This window comes from Clupea harengus, chromosome 22 (genome assembly GCF_900700415.2).
Source record: "Clupea harengus chromosome 22, Ch_v2.0.2, whole genome shotgun sequence".
Lineage (NCBI taxonomy): Eukaryota > Metazoa > Chordata > Actinopteri > Clupeiformes > Clupeidae > Clupea > Clupea harengus.
This window is the reverse complement of record NC_045173.1, coordinates 17,986,344-17,999,797: the sequence shown is the minus strand read 5'-3', so window position 1 is coordinate 17,999,797 and position 13,454 is coordinate 17,986,344. Positions and strand designations below refer to the sequence as shown.

The 13,454-nt window shown below is 45.1% G+C and overlaps 2 protein-coding genes across 2 annotated transcripts; one reads left to right on the top strand and one right to left on the bottom strand.

Annotated features, from left to right (window-relative positions):
• Nucleotides 1-5,329: 5,329 nt before the first annotated feature.
• On the bottom strand, nt 5,330-8,613 carry mul1a (mitochondrial E3 ubiquitin protein ligase 1a). The gene is made up of 6 exons (XM_012835334.2): nt 8,506-8,613; nt 7,722-7,874; nt 7,523-7,610; nt 6,839-6,959; nt 6,337-6,568; nt 5,330-6,006 (listed from the first exon to the last, which is right to left on the bottom strand). The coding sequence occupies exons 2-6, from the start codon at nt 7,836-7,838 to the stop codon at nt 5,485-5,487; spliced, it is 1,080 nt and encodes a 359-aa protein (XP_012690788.1). The 5' UTR covers nt 7,839-7,874; nt 8,506-8,613; the 3' UTR covers nt 5,330-5,484.
• Nucleotides 8,614-8,628: 15 nt separating this feature from the next.
• On the top strand, nt 8,629-13,435 carry alg3 (ALG3 alpha-1,3- mannosyltransferase). The gene is made up of 9 exons (XM_012835333.3): nt 8,629-8,884; nt 9,250-9,349; nt 9,603-9,750; nt 9,929-10,089; nt 10,305-10,425; nt 10,714-10,919; nt 11,302-11,378; nt 11,731-11,875; nt 12,090-13,435. Exons 1-9 carry the CDS (start codon nt 8,701-8,703, stop codon nt 12,241-12,243), a joined length of 1,296 nt encoding a protein of 431 aa, XP_012690787.2. The 5' UTR covers nt 8,629-8,700; the 3' UTR covers nt 12,244-13,435.
• The last annotated feature ends 19 nt before the right edge of the window (nt 13,436-13,454 follow it).

Genomic DNA, 13,454 nt, shown 5'->3' with positions numbered 1-13,454 from the left:
GCATTTGATATTTGTATTTACATTTAACATTTATATATAACATCAAACATTTACGTTTATATTTAACATTTACATTTACATTTAACATTTACATTTATATTTAACATTTACATTTAACATTTAACATTAACATTTAGATGAAAGATTTATATTATTTAACAACTTTGTGTTACTGGCAAAAATGATCCTTGGAAAAGTTATCGCATGAATTTACATGAATTTATCTCTAAATGCTTGAAAAAGTGACATTTGAATATTGTCATGCTTTTTTTTCCATATGATAATGCTAAATGTACATTTATGTACATACATGTACTGAGCAGGATTTTCGAACGTGCAACATTTTACAAACGGCGCCCCATACCCCTCCCCCTCGTCTTCCCGCGTTCCTTGGCTAATCTGTTTAAAGATATAGACAGCAAAACCAGTCTCGCTCTTATCAGCAGAAGCGGTATTTGGTATTCTTTCTCCACCACGGTCTGTCTCTCACTGGCTAATACTCTTGCTCTCTCTGTCATTTTCTGAACAGGCAGCTGTTGCCCGGCCTCTTACAACAGCAATACGGAGTTCTGTTCCAAAACTAGTAAGCTAACTACCTAAAAGGCATGCAAAAACCTTTCAAACACCACCAACAGCCCAGCTGACACTGATAGAAGCTTTCCAACACACTAACTGGTGTCTTTTGGCAGTATAGCTGGCAATGTCATGCGTGTGAAAGCTTTCATTTTTGCAGGGTGTTCCAGCCCGTTACACAGAACTACATAGGGCATATATTTGATGGCTAGTGGGGAAGACACAGGTGTTTATCTGTCTTTCACATGTGAAAATGCCATGCTATCAAAATGAATTTGAGGATGGTACCAAAAATAGTTGCCTATAAAACCATACCTCAAAAAGTGTCAAATTGTTGCAGTGTTTCTTTAATGATGCGGTGGACTCGACGAGTTGTCGCGCTTTCTCTGACTAAGGGCCGAAACACACCAAACGCGTTTTTAAAAACGGGACGCTAGCAAATGCATTGTTTCCTATGGTACGGCGCGCCTTGGGTGTGCGCCTTTTCTCCGCCACGCGTTGCGTCTTTCTAGCGTTTTTTAGATGCGTTTAAAAGTTGAACTATTCTCAACTTTCCAGCGCAAGGCGCGGAGGCGCACCGCTCATCATTGTCACACTCGGCCTAGGCAGGTTGCGCACGCAGCTCCGCTTCCTAGGCGCCGGGCAAAACAGCCTGGTGATCCTGCGAATGTTTTGCCCGCCGCACTTTGCCAAGGCGTTTTTGAAGCGTCTGCCGTTTTAAAAAAACGCGTTTGGTGTGTTTCAGCCCAAAGACGTGCGTCCGCAAAGCTGTGCCGTCAGCGCAGAGTTCCCAATTACATCGCTGCTCCTGCTGAGTCACCACACAGCGCCCACTCTGACTCACCCACCGGAAAACACTGCGATTTACAAATGAGCGTGTGTGTGTTTCTGTAGCCTGTAGTTCCGCAGATCATTAGTGTGGGTGTCCATGTCTGCATTCGTTTGTTTCTTTGTCTGACTGAGCACACAGTGCGACACACACCGCCACAGACCGCCTTTCTCAAGATCAGTGTGTTCAAGCACGTAAACTATTCCCTTTCTTTGCTAGTGGGACATGCTCTATGCAATTCACAATCAGATGCATGTGATATAACCATCACCCTGATGACGTGGCTACGACTGCATTTTCTAGTTTATCGAGAGGTGCAGTTAGATTTTTATGACACTTCGGGAACATCATCCAGTCAGCCATGTGAATACTGACTGTCTATAAAGAACTGGGGACACAAGACTGTGTCTGTGAACGGCTGGATTTGTTCATCCTTGCTTCCAGCTGTAGCCCTCATCAGCAAGTAGTTTCTCAAGCTGCTGTAAATATGAAGTGGATTTACAATTTACAGCTTTAAATAAATAGGTCTGCTCTGGTCAACCTGTGATTGAACGCCACTGAGTGCTGCCTACTGAACCGCACCGCTGTTTGACCATAGGCTACATTTTAAATCTACATTGTAAATAGGTCATTATTATAAAGCATACCTTTGGACATAATAGCTGTAGCTAATAAATGAGTAACAGGCTTCCAGAACCACCGTATAAAGTTTAGAAATGGAACACCCAGAAGGCCTAAAGGATCGAAGTGATGACATGGGCTAAACACATCCGTATTCAGCGGGAGAATCCGAGCTCCTGTGGCTTAGGAGTCACCAGGCCTCTTGATGAAAACACCTGTGTGACCCTTAATCACGTCCTGGCAGTAATTGGGTCACATATAGCATGTTTCTCCTCCCACTCCAGCTGGGTGACAGCGGTAATTGCCAGTGGCGTGTTTTTTTGTGCCTCCTAGCAGAACTGCTGTCTGGTGCCCCTCTTTCTGCAAGAACACCCACATATAAAATGAGGGGTCGGTGCTTTTCTTTGCCGTGACAGCATCACAGCGCTGCTGAACGGATACCTGTAAGGACCAAGCGTTCTGGAGCAGCTGTTGCCAGCTCTACTGAGCCGAAATGGCTTGTGTCAGTCTGACCTGGCGCCAGGAGCGCCCGCAGGATTCTCGTTCATGGTACGCAAGAAAGTTGTGCCACGCACAACCTACACCTGGCAGCAGCTCATTTTCGGTAAACGTATTAAACGCATTTTGAAAGACAGAATAAACACCATATAATCAATACTGCAGCAACTTTAATTGTATTGTGAATGTTTGGGTACATGTCCACTGTCCAGATCAGTCAGTTCCCGACCCTTCTGCATCGTTGTGCAGTTGTTATGCCAGTTCGAGTTCGACATCTGCCAAGTCCAGACTGGCGATCCCTATGCTAACTCAGTGACGACTAAGGGCCGAAACACACCAAAAGCGTTTTTAAAAACGGGACGCTAGCAAATGCATTGTTTCCTATGGTACGGCGCGCCTTGCGTGTGCGCCTTTTCTCCGCAACGCGTTGCGTCTTTGTAGCGTTTTTTAGATGCGCTTAAAAGTTGAACTATTCTCAACTTTCCAGCGCAAGGCGCGGAGGCGCACCGCTCATCAATGTCACACTTGACCCAGGCAGGTTGCGCACGCAGCTCCGCTTCCTAGGCGCCGGGCAAAACAGCCTGGTGATCCTGCGAATGTTTTGCCCGCCGCACTTTGCCAAGGCGTTTTTGAAGCGTCTGCCGTTTTAAAAACGCGTTTGGTGTGTTTCAGCCACACGGCTGCTGCGATGTGAAAGGGCAACTTAGCCGTTTTGTAGCCTGTACAGTATTGCCATCTGGTGGTGAATCTTACAAGTGAACGAAAATCAGAAAGGGCCTACTGCGCGTACTATTGCCAAATTATATTGAAAAATGATCGTGCCAGCAAATGAAGATAGAGTCTGTATTTATTCAACACAACCCACTGACCAATGCTAAATAATTAACCTGAATGCAGTTGCCTAATAGGCGTAAGTAAAAGCAGTAACGGTACGCGTCGCTAACTGCTGCCCTAGGTTCATGTTTGAACGGGGGGAGGGTGTATTTTTCCACGGTCTCAAGTTGGATGGCAAAGGGCAAGTGTTTCAAAGAGGAAGTGCAGCTGTTGCCCCTGGGACTCCGGAGGGACTGAATTGTGCTGCCCGGTGATGATTTATAGCACCCACTGACCCCACCACCACCACCACCTGCTCAGGACCATGGACGGGTTATGAAACCATGCCCCCCTCCCCCCTTTGCGTGCGGCCGCAAAAATTGTGTGCTCGCAAGACATTACTTAAATGTAATGAAAAAAAAATTCAACAGCACAATAACTAAATTCACCTGTATCTGAACAGGATTTACAGCGCACATACACATTTTCTAACACAGCGCAGGTACACTCAATTAAAGCCAACAGCAAATTAACAAAATACACCTCTTTCAACCACAAATAAGAGATACATAACAGCCACTTCATGCAGAGGCTCTGGCTTAGGGGCCCCCTTAGCTCGTGTGCCCCTTGGCCTGGGCCCGGTAGGCCCGTTCGGTAATCCATCCCTGCTCAGGACACTACATCCCGCCTCCCACTTACACCACGCAGGACATTTTCTGTGTTTTCCATTTTCATAAGAGCAAATCCGTGCGCAAGAATTCCCACTCGGAGCAGGCGTGCCCCCTCCTTTTCCCACGACAGGAATAGCAGCGCTCTCTAGTCAGACTGACGTCAGATTGTTAAATTGGATTTTTACATCATTGCGTTGACACTAAATATGGTGCTTTCCTGAGTTGTACAGTCCAGTCCGTCTTGAGACAATGAAAAGACCTCTGCAGATGATGATTTCATCAATAAGTCTGGTTAAATCCAACATAAAAGTGGACATAGTTTTTGTCCAGAATATGGTTACATGGTACATGCTTTTAAGGAGACACCATCAAACCTAAAAGAATGTGTATGGGAATTGCATCAGACATCAATCACTTAAATCCATCACAGTCAGTCGAATCTGGGTATAAGATGTCATGTTTTATTCACAGAAGAGCAAAGCAGCTCTCTAATTATGTCAGAGGCAAGCTGAAAACTCTAGCAGAAACTTAACACAGAGCTTTTAATCTGTATCCACCTGAGTCAGGTACACAGACAATCACCCAGCCACAAAGCAGCAGTTTTATTAACAAATTAAGGCACAAACCTAACGATAGTATGAAAATAACTTCCATTTACATCTCTAGAAGATTTTAAAGGTGGTGGTGATGTGTATACAGCTCTGGTATCTACAAATTAATTTCTTGAGAAAATAGTTCCCCAAAACGTAAGTAAGACCAAAATTAATGTAACTGTTCTACCTTAAATTCACATTTGACAGATGCAGTAGATGTGCGTATGGTTACCTCAATACTTTACAGGCTTTATTACAGAAAATGTGCCCCGGTGTCTACTGTGATCAAATGCGCTGCCATGGACAGTATTTACAGAAAGCAGTCCAACATCTCATCTAAGTGTAAAGATGCACATTCATTAGTGTGGGCATGTGTGTGTGCGCGACTGTGTTCCAAACCATTCTATTATGTTCCTCTTTTGTGTTTGTAATCAGGTGTGGCAAGGGGAGATAGGGTGTATACACAACTGCTTGTATAAGACTGTGTACACATCATGTGTTTGTCTGTGTTGTGTCTGGGCAGGACAGTTGGAGGGGGATGAATAAAATATGTGCTTTATGAGTTTCTCCCTCTCTCTGTTTGTGCGTGTGTGTTTCTAGATATCTGGCAAATGTGCATGTTCCCTCTACAAACAGTCAGACCTGTGTGTGTGTGTGTGTGTGTGTGTGTGTGTGTGTGTGTGTATATGTGTGTGTATATGTGTGTGTATATGTGTGTGTATATATGTGTGTGTGTGTGTGTATGTATGTATGTGTGTGTGTGTGTATGTATGTATGTGTGTGTGTGTAAAACAGCACATGTTCATGGTAGGAGTTAGTGCGTAGATCTTCATCCTGTCCTTTTCAAGTCCCCATGTCTGTGTGTGTGTGTGCACATGATTGCGGGTCAGACCTGGTAGAGGGGCACTACCCTCCTGATGGTTTGCCTGCAGATGGGGCAGGTGGGCTGGGGCAGAGCCTGGTAGCAGCTGAAGCAGCAGCACACGTGTCCGCAGTCCAGCAGCACGCAGCTGCGCGGGTTACTCAGGCACACCACACATGCATTCTCCAGGGGCTCCAGTTCACCCTCTTCCCCATCCTGCGCCGTCCCAGACGAGGAGGACACTGACGCCGCTCGGCTGCCGGAGCCTAGACGCTCGAACTCCCTGCGCAGCCGCTCGCGCTCCCACTTCGTCTGCAGGCGGCGGTAGTAGCGTCGAGCAGCCCACAGTAGCACGGCCATGCCCGCCAAGGCACACGCCGTCGCCAGTGCGCGCCACACCAGCGCCTGGCCCTCCTGCTCCAGACGCAGCGCCTCGAAGTCGCCCGTGCTCAGGAAGTATTCGGAGCCGTCGGCCGGCGGTCGCAGCTTCACGGCCCGGTCCGTGTCCAGGATGAGCTCGCCCACACCGGTCAGCGCTGCACCCACCTCAATACAATTCAACTCAGTTTTATTACTCCATATAGCACCCTTAACAATACATTTGATCTCAAAGCCCTTTTAAAGAACCCAAGGCCTGAACTCCATAGAGCAAGCACAAGGCAATGCTCGCAAGGAAAAACTTCCTTTTAACAGGAAGAAAGCTTGAGCAGAAACCAGCTCGGGGGCCCATCTGTGTAAGGCCAGCCTGGTAGACAAATAGACGGGGGGACCAGCTCAGAATGGGGACCCATCTACTTGAGGCCAGCCCTGTAGAGGGATAGAAAGGAGGTAGAGGAAGGGGAGTGAGGCAAGCAGATACATAGAATCAAGACACACCTTCAGCATCTCCTCCGTCTCCAACTGGCCCTTGGGCTTTTCTCCGCTCAGGTACTGGCCGATGAGGTCAGTAAAGCCGTAGATGGCCTGGTGGAACTTCTCATGGATCACCTCCATCTCGGGGCCCGTGGCCTCCAGTGGGCACAGCACACGCACCGCGGCCTGGTCTGAGCCTACCAGGTTAAAGGGCACAGCGTTCACCCGCTGGTGCAGCACGCGCTCACTGTCTGTCCTGAGGGATGGAGAGAAAGTGTTTGTGGGAGAAATAGACAGAGGGATAGAGAAAGAGATGACGTTGAGAGAGACAGAGAGAGTGAGAAAGATGGAGAAAGACAGAGAGAGTGAGGAATAGAGAGAAGAGTGGGCAGAAGAGAAAGAAAGATAAAGAGGGGACGATTATTATTAACTACTTTGTTGCATAACTGCAAACAACTTGACCACTCAGTAGCAAATAGGCTATATCTATAGGCTGACAGGCGTTAAAACATTTACTCTTCTGTACCAGGTGCGTGCCAGGCTGTTCCACACCAGCTTGTGCTCACGTAACACCAGCTTCTGGATGACGCCCACAGTACCCTCCTGAAACTGGCTCCTAAGGGGCTCCCCTATTGGCTGCACCGCTCCTGTGAAGCACACAGCTTGACATTACTACATGATGCACAGGTGACATATACATGTGGCAAGAGGGGGCAGAGGAAAGCTAGTGTTTGAGCTTATTCAGTGTCAGAACTGAAACGACTATGATGTACAGTTGTTTCAGTCTGACACCAATGATCAAATAGGAGGAATGCATAATACGCATTTCATGTCCATGGTAATGTTATACCCACAGCTTCTGCATTTCTGTTTGGATACAGTGATTTATTTTGTCACAGTTGGGCAGTGTAAATGAGCTTTATTGTACTATCTGGACATAACTGACGAAGCTCTCCCTGGACTGACAGGCACTCCCATGTGTGTAACAGCTGACCAGTTCTGCTATGTGCACTGCAAACTATTCTGGGTGAACGTCTCCACACAGCCACAGAAAGGACATGCACATCATCTCTATAGCATGGCACACATATAATGTTTTAAAGTAGTACACAATGCAGTAGTAGATTCACAGAGCTTCAGTCTAATGAAATAGATGGATAAACTGGCCGGTGTGGTGTAAAAGGCAACCATGTCACATGCAGGGCATTACCTTCAATGATTACATATTGCAGACATTTTCCTGGAGCCTGATTCAAAAGGTTTGCCAGCTCATCATTGAGTGCTAACTGCGGTGCCTCCTGTACAAGACAAATCATCAGTTATATTTTATCTTTACCTTAAGCACATGTTTGCAGTGAAATTATGCTTATTTGGAAGGAAAATGGACAGAGAATAGGCAGCGGACTGACATTGAGCTTGTCCACTGTTTTCCGTTTCTTCCTGTAGATGTAGTAGAACAGGCCAGAGAGAGCAAGGCTTGACCCAAGACACACGATCTCCAAAGTTTTTAATGGATATTCCTCCATCGTCCACAACTCTTACTGCTCTTTCCTCCCACTAAACTATGAAACAAAACAAATGCTATTTAACAGCCTTTACACACATAGCCGATTCATAACACTTCAGTTTGATGCACATGCTTTAAGAGATGAAAAAAGAAAACCTATTCATACAATATGCATTGAATCTGTGATCTATTTATTCCCTGGTATCAGAGGGTGGCTAATAACTTCTTCAGAGGCTTTGGATAGCGCTATCCTTGACAACAAGAGTCCAACACATTGTAAACATTGTGCAATAATTGTGAAATACAGTTAAGTGGAATTAACCTTTTGTTATTTTGAATGGTTGGTTAGCCAACGAGATATGATGCATATTACGGAAGACAAAAATGAAAATAAAAGTAGTTTGGGGGTTTCCTGTTCATGAACTACCTATGGGTATAAGTCGCCTATGCTAACTATTATTCTCTCTAAAGCCTCTTTTGTCACGCACTTTGGCAACTGTCAACGACTTAAACATGAAGCTGTCCAGGTTAGCTTGCTAGCTAGCAGGGTGCGCTGGCTGTAACCACCTGCCATTGCAAGACTATTCTTTGTCCTCAAAATCATCCAGGCATTAAAAACAGAGGACACCATTGTACATTTGCACGACTTTCTCTGGATAACAAACAATATGCTTCCCACGACTGACCTGTGACATTGACTTTTGTTGAAAGCGTAGACTGTCACTCTACTTCCAGATATGGAGGTGAGCTTGTTTAAGTCACGTGATGACTTTTTCCCAATACACGTGACCACCCGTCAAACTCCAACTCCTCACTGCGCAGCTGCCCGTAACTTAAGCGTGTTGCTGTCTGTATGGCCTCCACGCTCCACGTATATTGAAATGGCAGTAGTCGGAAAGAAGAAGTCTGCCGGTGGTGCCTTATCTCGAATATGGGCAACATTTCGCACAATATGGCAGGAGAAGCACCTCATATTATTCAAAACGGAATACACGTTGCTAGTGACAGCCCTCCTCTGGTTTTTGGAAATCGGTGTCAATATATGGGTCATTCAAAAAGTTGCATGTAAGTAGCTAACTAGCTATTTAGCTGGCTAGCTTGTTAAGCCCATGGACCTAAGAGAACAGTGACAACAGTTTACTTTCAGTTTCTATATGTCACCAAACTTAATTGCTGTCCCTGCACCGCTGCTATTTACCCAGCTAGTGTAATAACCGAGTTAGCCACCGTTTTCTAGTTTATTGATCTTATCAACTATCAGTGCATTGCAATACACAGTGTATTACACTACCTTTTTCTGCTGTTATTGAAAGTTAATAGTGGAGACTAGTATGAACATATAAACCTAACGATATAGTGTAAACATCTCTATTACATCTGGCGATAACAACATGATCACCGTGCTTTTAATGACATCCTCATCATTGTAGATACAGAAATCGACTGGAAGGCCTACATGGATGAGGTGGAAGGAGTCATCAATGGCACCTATGACTACACGCAACTCAAGGGGGATACAGGGCCACTGGTGTAAGTTTTTAGCTGGCGTAATGTGGTGAAGGGAGAGACCAGTCATCCCACTTGGACTCAAATACACTTCAGGACAATAACCCTTCCTCATGGTGAGGGTGCAGTGTTATTGGGTTTGAGGCCCGTTGGGGTGACCGCTCTCTTCCTCTTCCACAGTCACAGTCTTGGTGTAACAAATTGGGATGAGGGATCTTGGCAGCACACCCCTTGTCCCTTACTTATGTATTTTTCTGTTTACCTTTGTTGCATCCAGGTACCCAGCTGGTTTTGTATACGTCTTCACAGTGTTGTACTACGCGACAGACCATGGGGCGAATATCCGACTTGCGCAGTATATTTTCGCTTTTTTCTACCTGGTTACGCTTCTGCTTGTCTTTCAGATCTACAACCGCACTAAAAAGGTAGGGTACAACACATTGATCCAATCTCTTTTTTGAGGGGGGTTGTAAGTAAAGAATTGAATGTGGCCCTAACGAAATCACTCTAAGTTGTTTGCATTGCTCTGCTAATTTTTTAGTACTTTCCTGAGTGTGACTGATGTCTTTCCTGACCCCCTCTACTGGGATGTGGTCTCTGTAGGTTCCTCCGTACGTGTTCTTCTTTGTGTGCTGTGCATCGTACCGCATTCACTCCATCTTTGTGCTGCGGCTCTTCAATGACCCTGTGGCCATGATGCTTCTCTTTGGGGCAGTCAATCTCTTCCTGGACGGACACTGGACCCTGGGGTGTGGACTGTACAGGCAAGTATAACAGTAAAGCCAGAGAGTGAGAAACTGTGAGCGTGAGGTGTCCTCTGCAAGTGGCTTTGACACATTCTCTGCTGTGTCTGTAAAGATGAACGTCTAGTTTTGACACATGTTCTCTGCCATCTTCTCTTGTGGACAGTTTAGCTGTGTCCGTGAAGATGAACGTCTAGTTTTGACACATGTTCTCTGCCATCTTCTCTTGTGGACAGTTTAGCTGTGTCCGTGAAGATGAACGTCCTCCTGTTTGCGCCCGGCCTCCTCTTCCTCCTCCTGTCAGAGTTCGGCCTGATGAAGACCATCCCCAAACTCTCTCTCTGTGCCATCATCCAGGTGAGCCTCCTCTTTTTTAACCCTTTGAGGAGTGAGAATTATAAAACAGTAATTTGCCCTGAAGAGAAACTCATTTGCAAGTCATTCCAGAATTGTCAGCTATTTTAAAGGATCATAATACAGAACAAATGGCATTCTAATAGCTTTCTGTGTCATTGTGCTACTTGGGACAGAGCTGATCGCCTATTTGTATTGGGACTCCTGAGAGGGTTCTTATCCCACCAACCTTTTGACCAAACACACACAAACTGCCTCTTCAGCACACTCATGTCTTTTTCTAAACCACAGCTGTTGCTGGGGCTGCCCTTCCTGCTGGAGAACCCTGTTGGCTACATGAGCCGGGCCTTTGACATGGGCCGGCAGTTCCTTTTCAAGTGGACTGTGAACTGGCGCTTCCTGCCCGAGTGGCTCTTCCTCAACCGATACTTCCACCTGGCACTGCTGCTTGCCCACCTGATCACGCTGGCACTGTTTGCTTGGCGTAGGTGGAAGAGGTGAGTTACTACACACAGACATGCACAACCCAGAACTGAATCCTCAGTCCTTCTGTGTTTGTGTTTCATTGCATGTTTTGTTTACAGTGGTAGAAAGTTTTGACTAGATTGTAGCCAGAGATCTAACTGATTCTAAATGACTGTAAATGTTATAGTGGCAGCAGTGATTTGATATGAAAATTCATTTAAAACTGATTTGTGTATCCCTGCTGCTTTGCGGTTGTTTCAGTAGGAATTCTTTTTGGACTCAGCAATGATTAATATCTACTGAATCTATGCAAATAAGACTGTACGTGAATAAACCTAATAAAGAATGTACAAATATATAAATTGTGTAAAAATCTATATGAAATATATAATGCATGTTTTTCATGCTCTTTAGGCCTGGAGAGAGCATGTTGGCTTTGCTGAAGGATCCTGCCGCGAGGGATCCTCCTGCTCAGAAACTTACTTCTGATCATATCCTTTCCATCTTAAACAATGTGTTCCAAGTCTTGATTTGTAAGATCCTGATTAAGTCACACATCCAGACTTTTACCACATCCATCATCAGTTACTTAGGTATGTGTGTGCGTGTAACTTGGTTTGAGGCTAGCAATTGCTAGCAATGACGCTAAAGCCCAACTTCTGCTAGCATGCACTACACTACAGAGTCTCTTAAAGTGTTGGGAAGTGAGGTTTATACACTGCACAGCTCTTTACCTGTTGACATCAGTTTGATGTGCTCTAGTATTTTTGGCGATGTGTATATTTTTTTTCCAATTTTGTCCTGGGAACAGTTTGAGGTGTGGCTGCCTTAACGTGACTTCACAGGTGGTGTTCGTGCTCTTCACCTCGAACTTTATCGGCATGTGCTTCAGCCGCTCACTGCACTACCAGTTCTACGTGTGGTACTTCCACACGCTGCCCTACCTGCTTTGGAGCGGTGGGGTCAACAAGATGGCCGACCTGTTCAGGTGAGGGAAGGTGCTTGTGTGTGTGTGTGTGTGTGTTTGTGTTTGTGTTTGTGTGTCTTTTAGCATAGAGAACAGAAAGTTTATAAGCACATTAGAATCCAGTGTGCTGGGCATCTGTGTATTCCAGAGAACAGATCATACTGTATCCATAAAGAATGGGGTATATATCACAATTCAAGTTTACCTTTGTCTCTCTCTGATTCTTGTGGTGCAGGTTGCTGATCCTGGGCCTGATTGAGCTGTCGTGGAACACCTACCCCTCCACCGACTACAGCTCCCTCTCCATGCACGTGTGCCACCTCATTACCCTGCTATGCCTGTGGTTTAACCCCAACTCAGCCCCCCAGGAGAAGGCCAAGCGTTCCTGAGGTCAAAGTTCACCTACCACACCTCATCAAACTCTCCCCACCCCTCACCCCTGGAGGGCCAATTACAGAACTCCACCATCCTGTCCCCGTCCTTTCACTTCATTCTCATTGGTCGAGGTGATCAGTAAGAAGCTGAGGGGCCCAATGGGGTGAACACCAGTCTTACCAGACCAGCAGAGCTCGCGAGATCCTCTGAGGCTGTTCCTGGTTTCATTCATTTATTTATTTATTTTTTGTTTTAAATAATTTTTTGGAAGCTGGAGGTTTTTTTGGACCACTGTAAGGTGCGGCTTGGTTGGCCTGTGTCTGAGGGGGCGGAGATGAAAACTCTCAGGACTAGAGGAACTAAAAGTATTCTTAAATATGAGATGAGGAGGGTGTTGTTTTTTTAGTTCTGGTTTCTTGATGGTCATGATAAGGAGGGATATTTGTCCTTTTGTATATTTTTCTTCATTTTTGTTGTGTGTTATTGCTTGTACTTTTGGGGTATAGATCCCATAGCAACAAATTCAACCAATGTGAATGGCTCAAAGCCAAAGATTATTCAGCAATATAATATTTCTGTTACTGTAACATACACATATAAATACACATTTTATCAGAAACAGTGGGGCAAGTGGTTTATATGAGCATAATGTCTTTAATTTCATATCAGGGAGTTTTTGAAGTTTACTGCAAATTAAGCTAGCTGTTTTATCTTCCCCCCCATAGCAGGTGCAGTCACAGGTGCGTTCAGTGTGCATTCAGTATATGTGGTTACTGTGGTAATAGCATTCACAAAGGCAGATTTCAGACTTTTGGTCGAATTCAAACAAACAACCGGTCTCTTGAACTGAAGGACATTACTTTCGCTAGCAAAGCCTGAATTGCATTCTGACATTAGGTTTCTGAACGTTTCAGTAGTGGGGTCAGGATGTTTCAGTTAGAGCCGGGACGGAGTAGTATTTATGAATTTGAGAAGTATTCCTAAAACTTATTTTGCTTGAGTAGGTAGCCATTTAGAATAGGTGATTTAATTTGCTTTTGGCCTTTGGCATAGACATTGAGGCATTTATTTGTGTGTGGAGTGTGTGATTGATTTGCATGACAACCACAGCTGAATAGGTGATTGCAAACAAAGACCTGAGCTTTTGTTTTTATTTGATAGCTGTGTAAAGATAAAAAAAATTAAAAGAAAATCTCAGTCCAAAAATTGTTTACAGTGTGTGTTG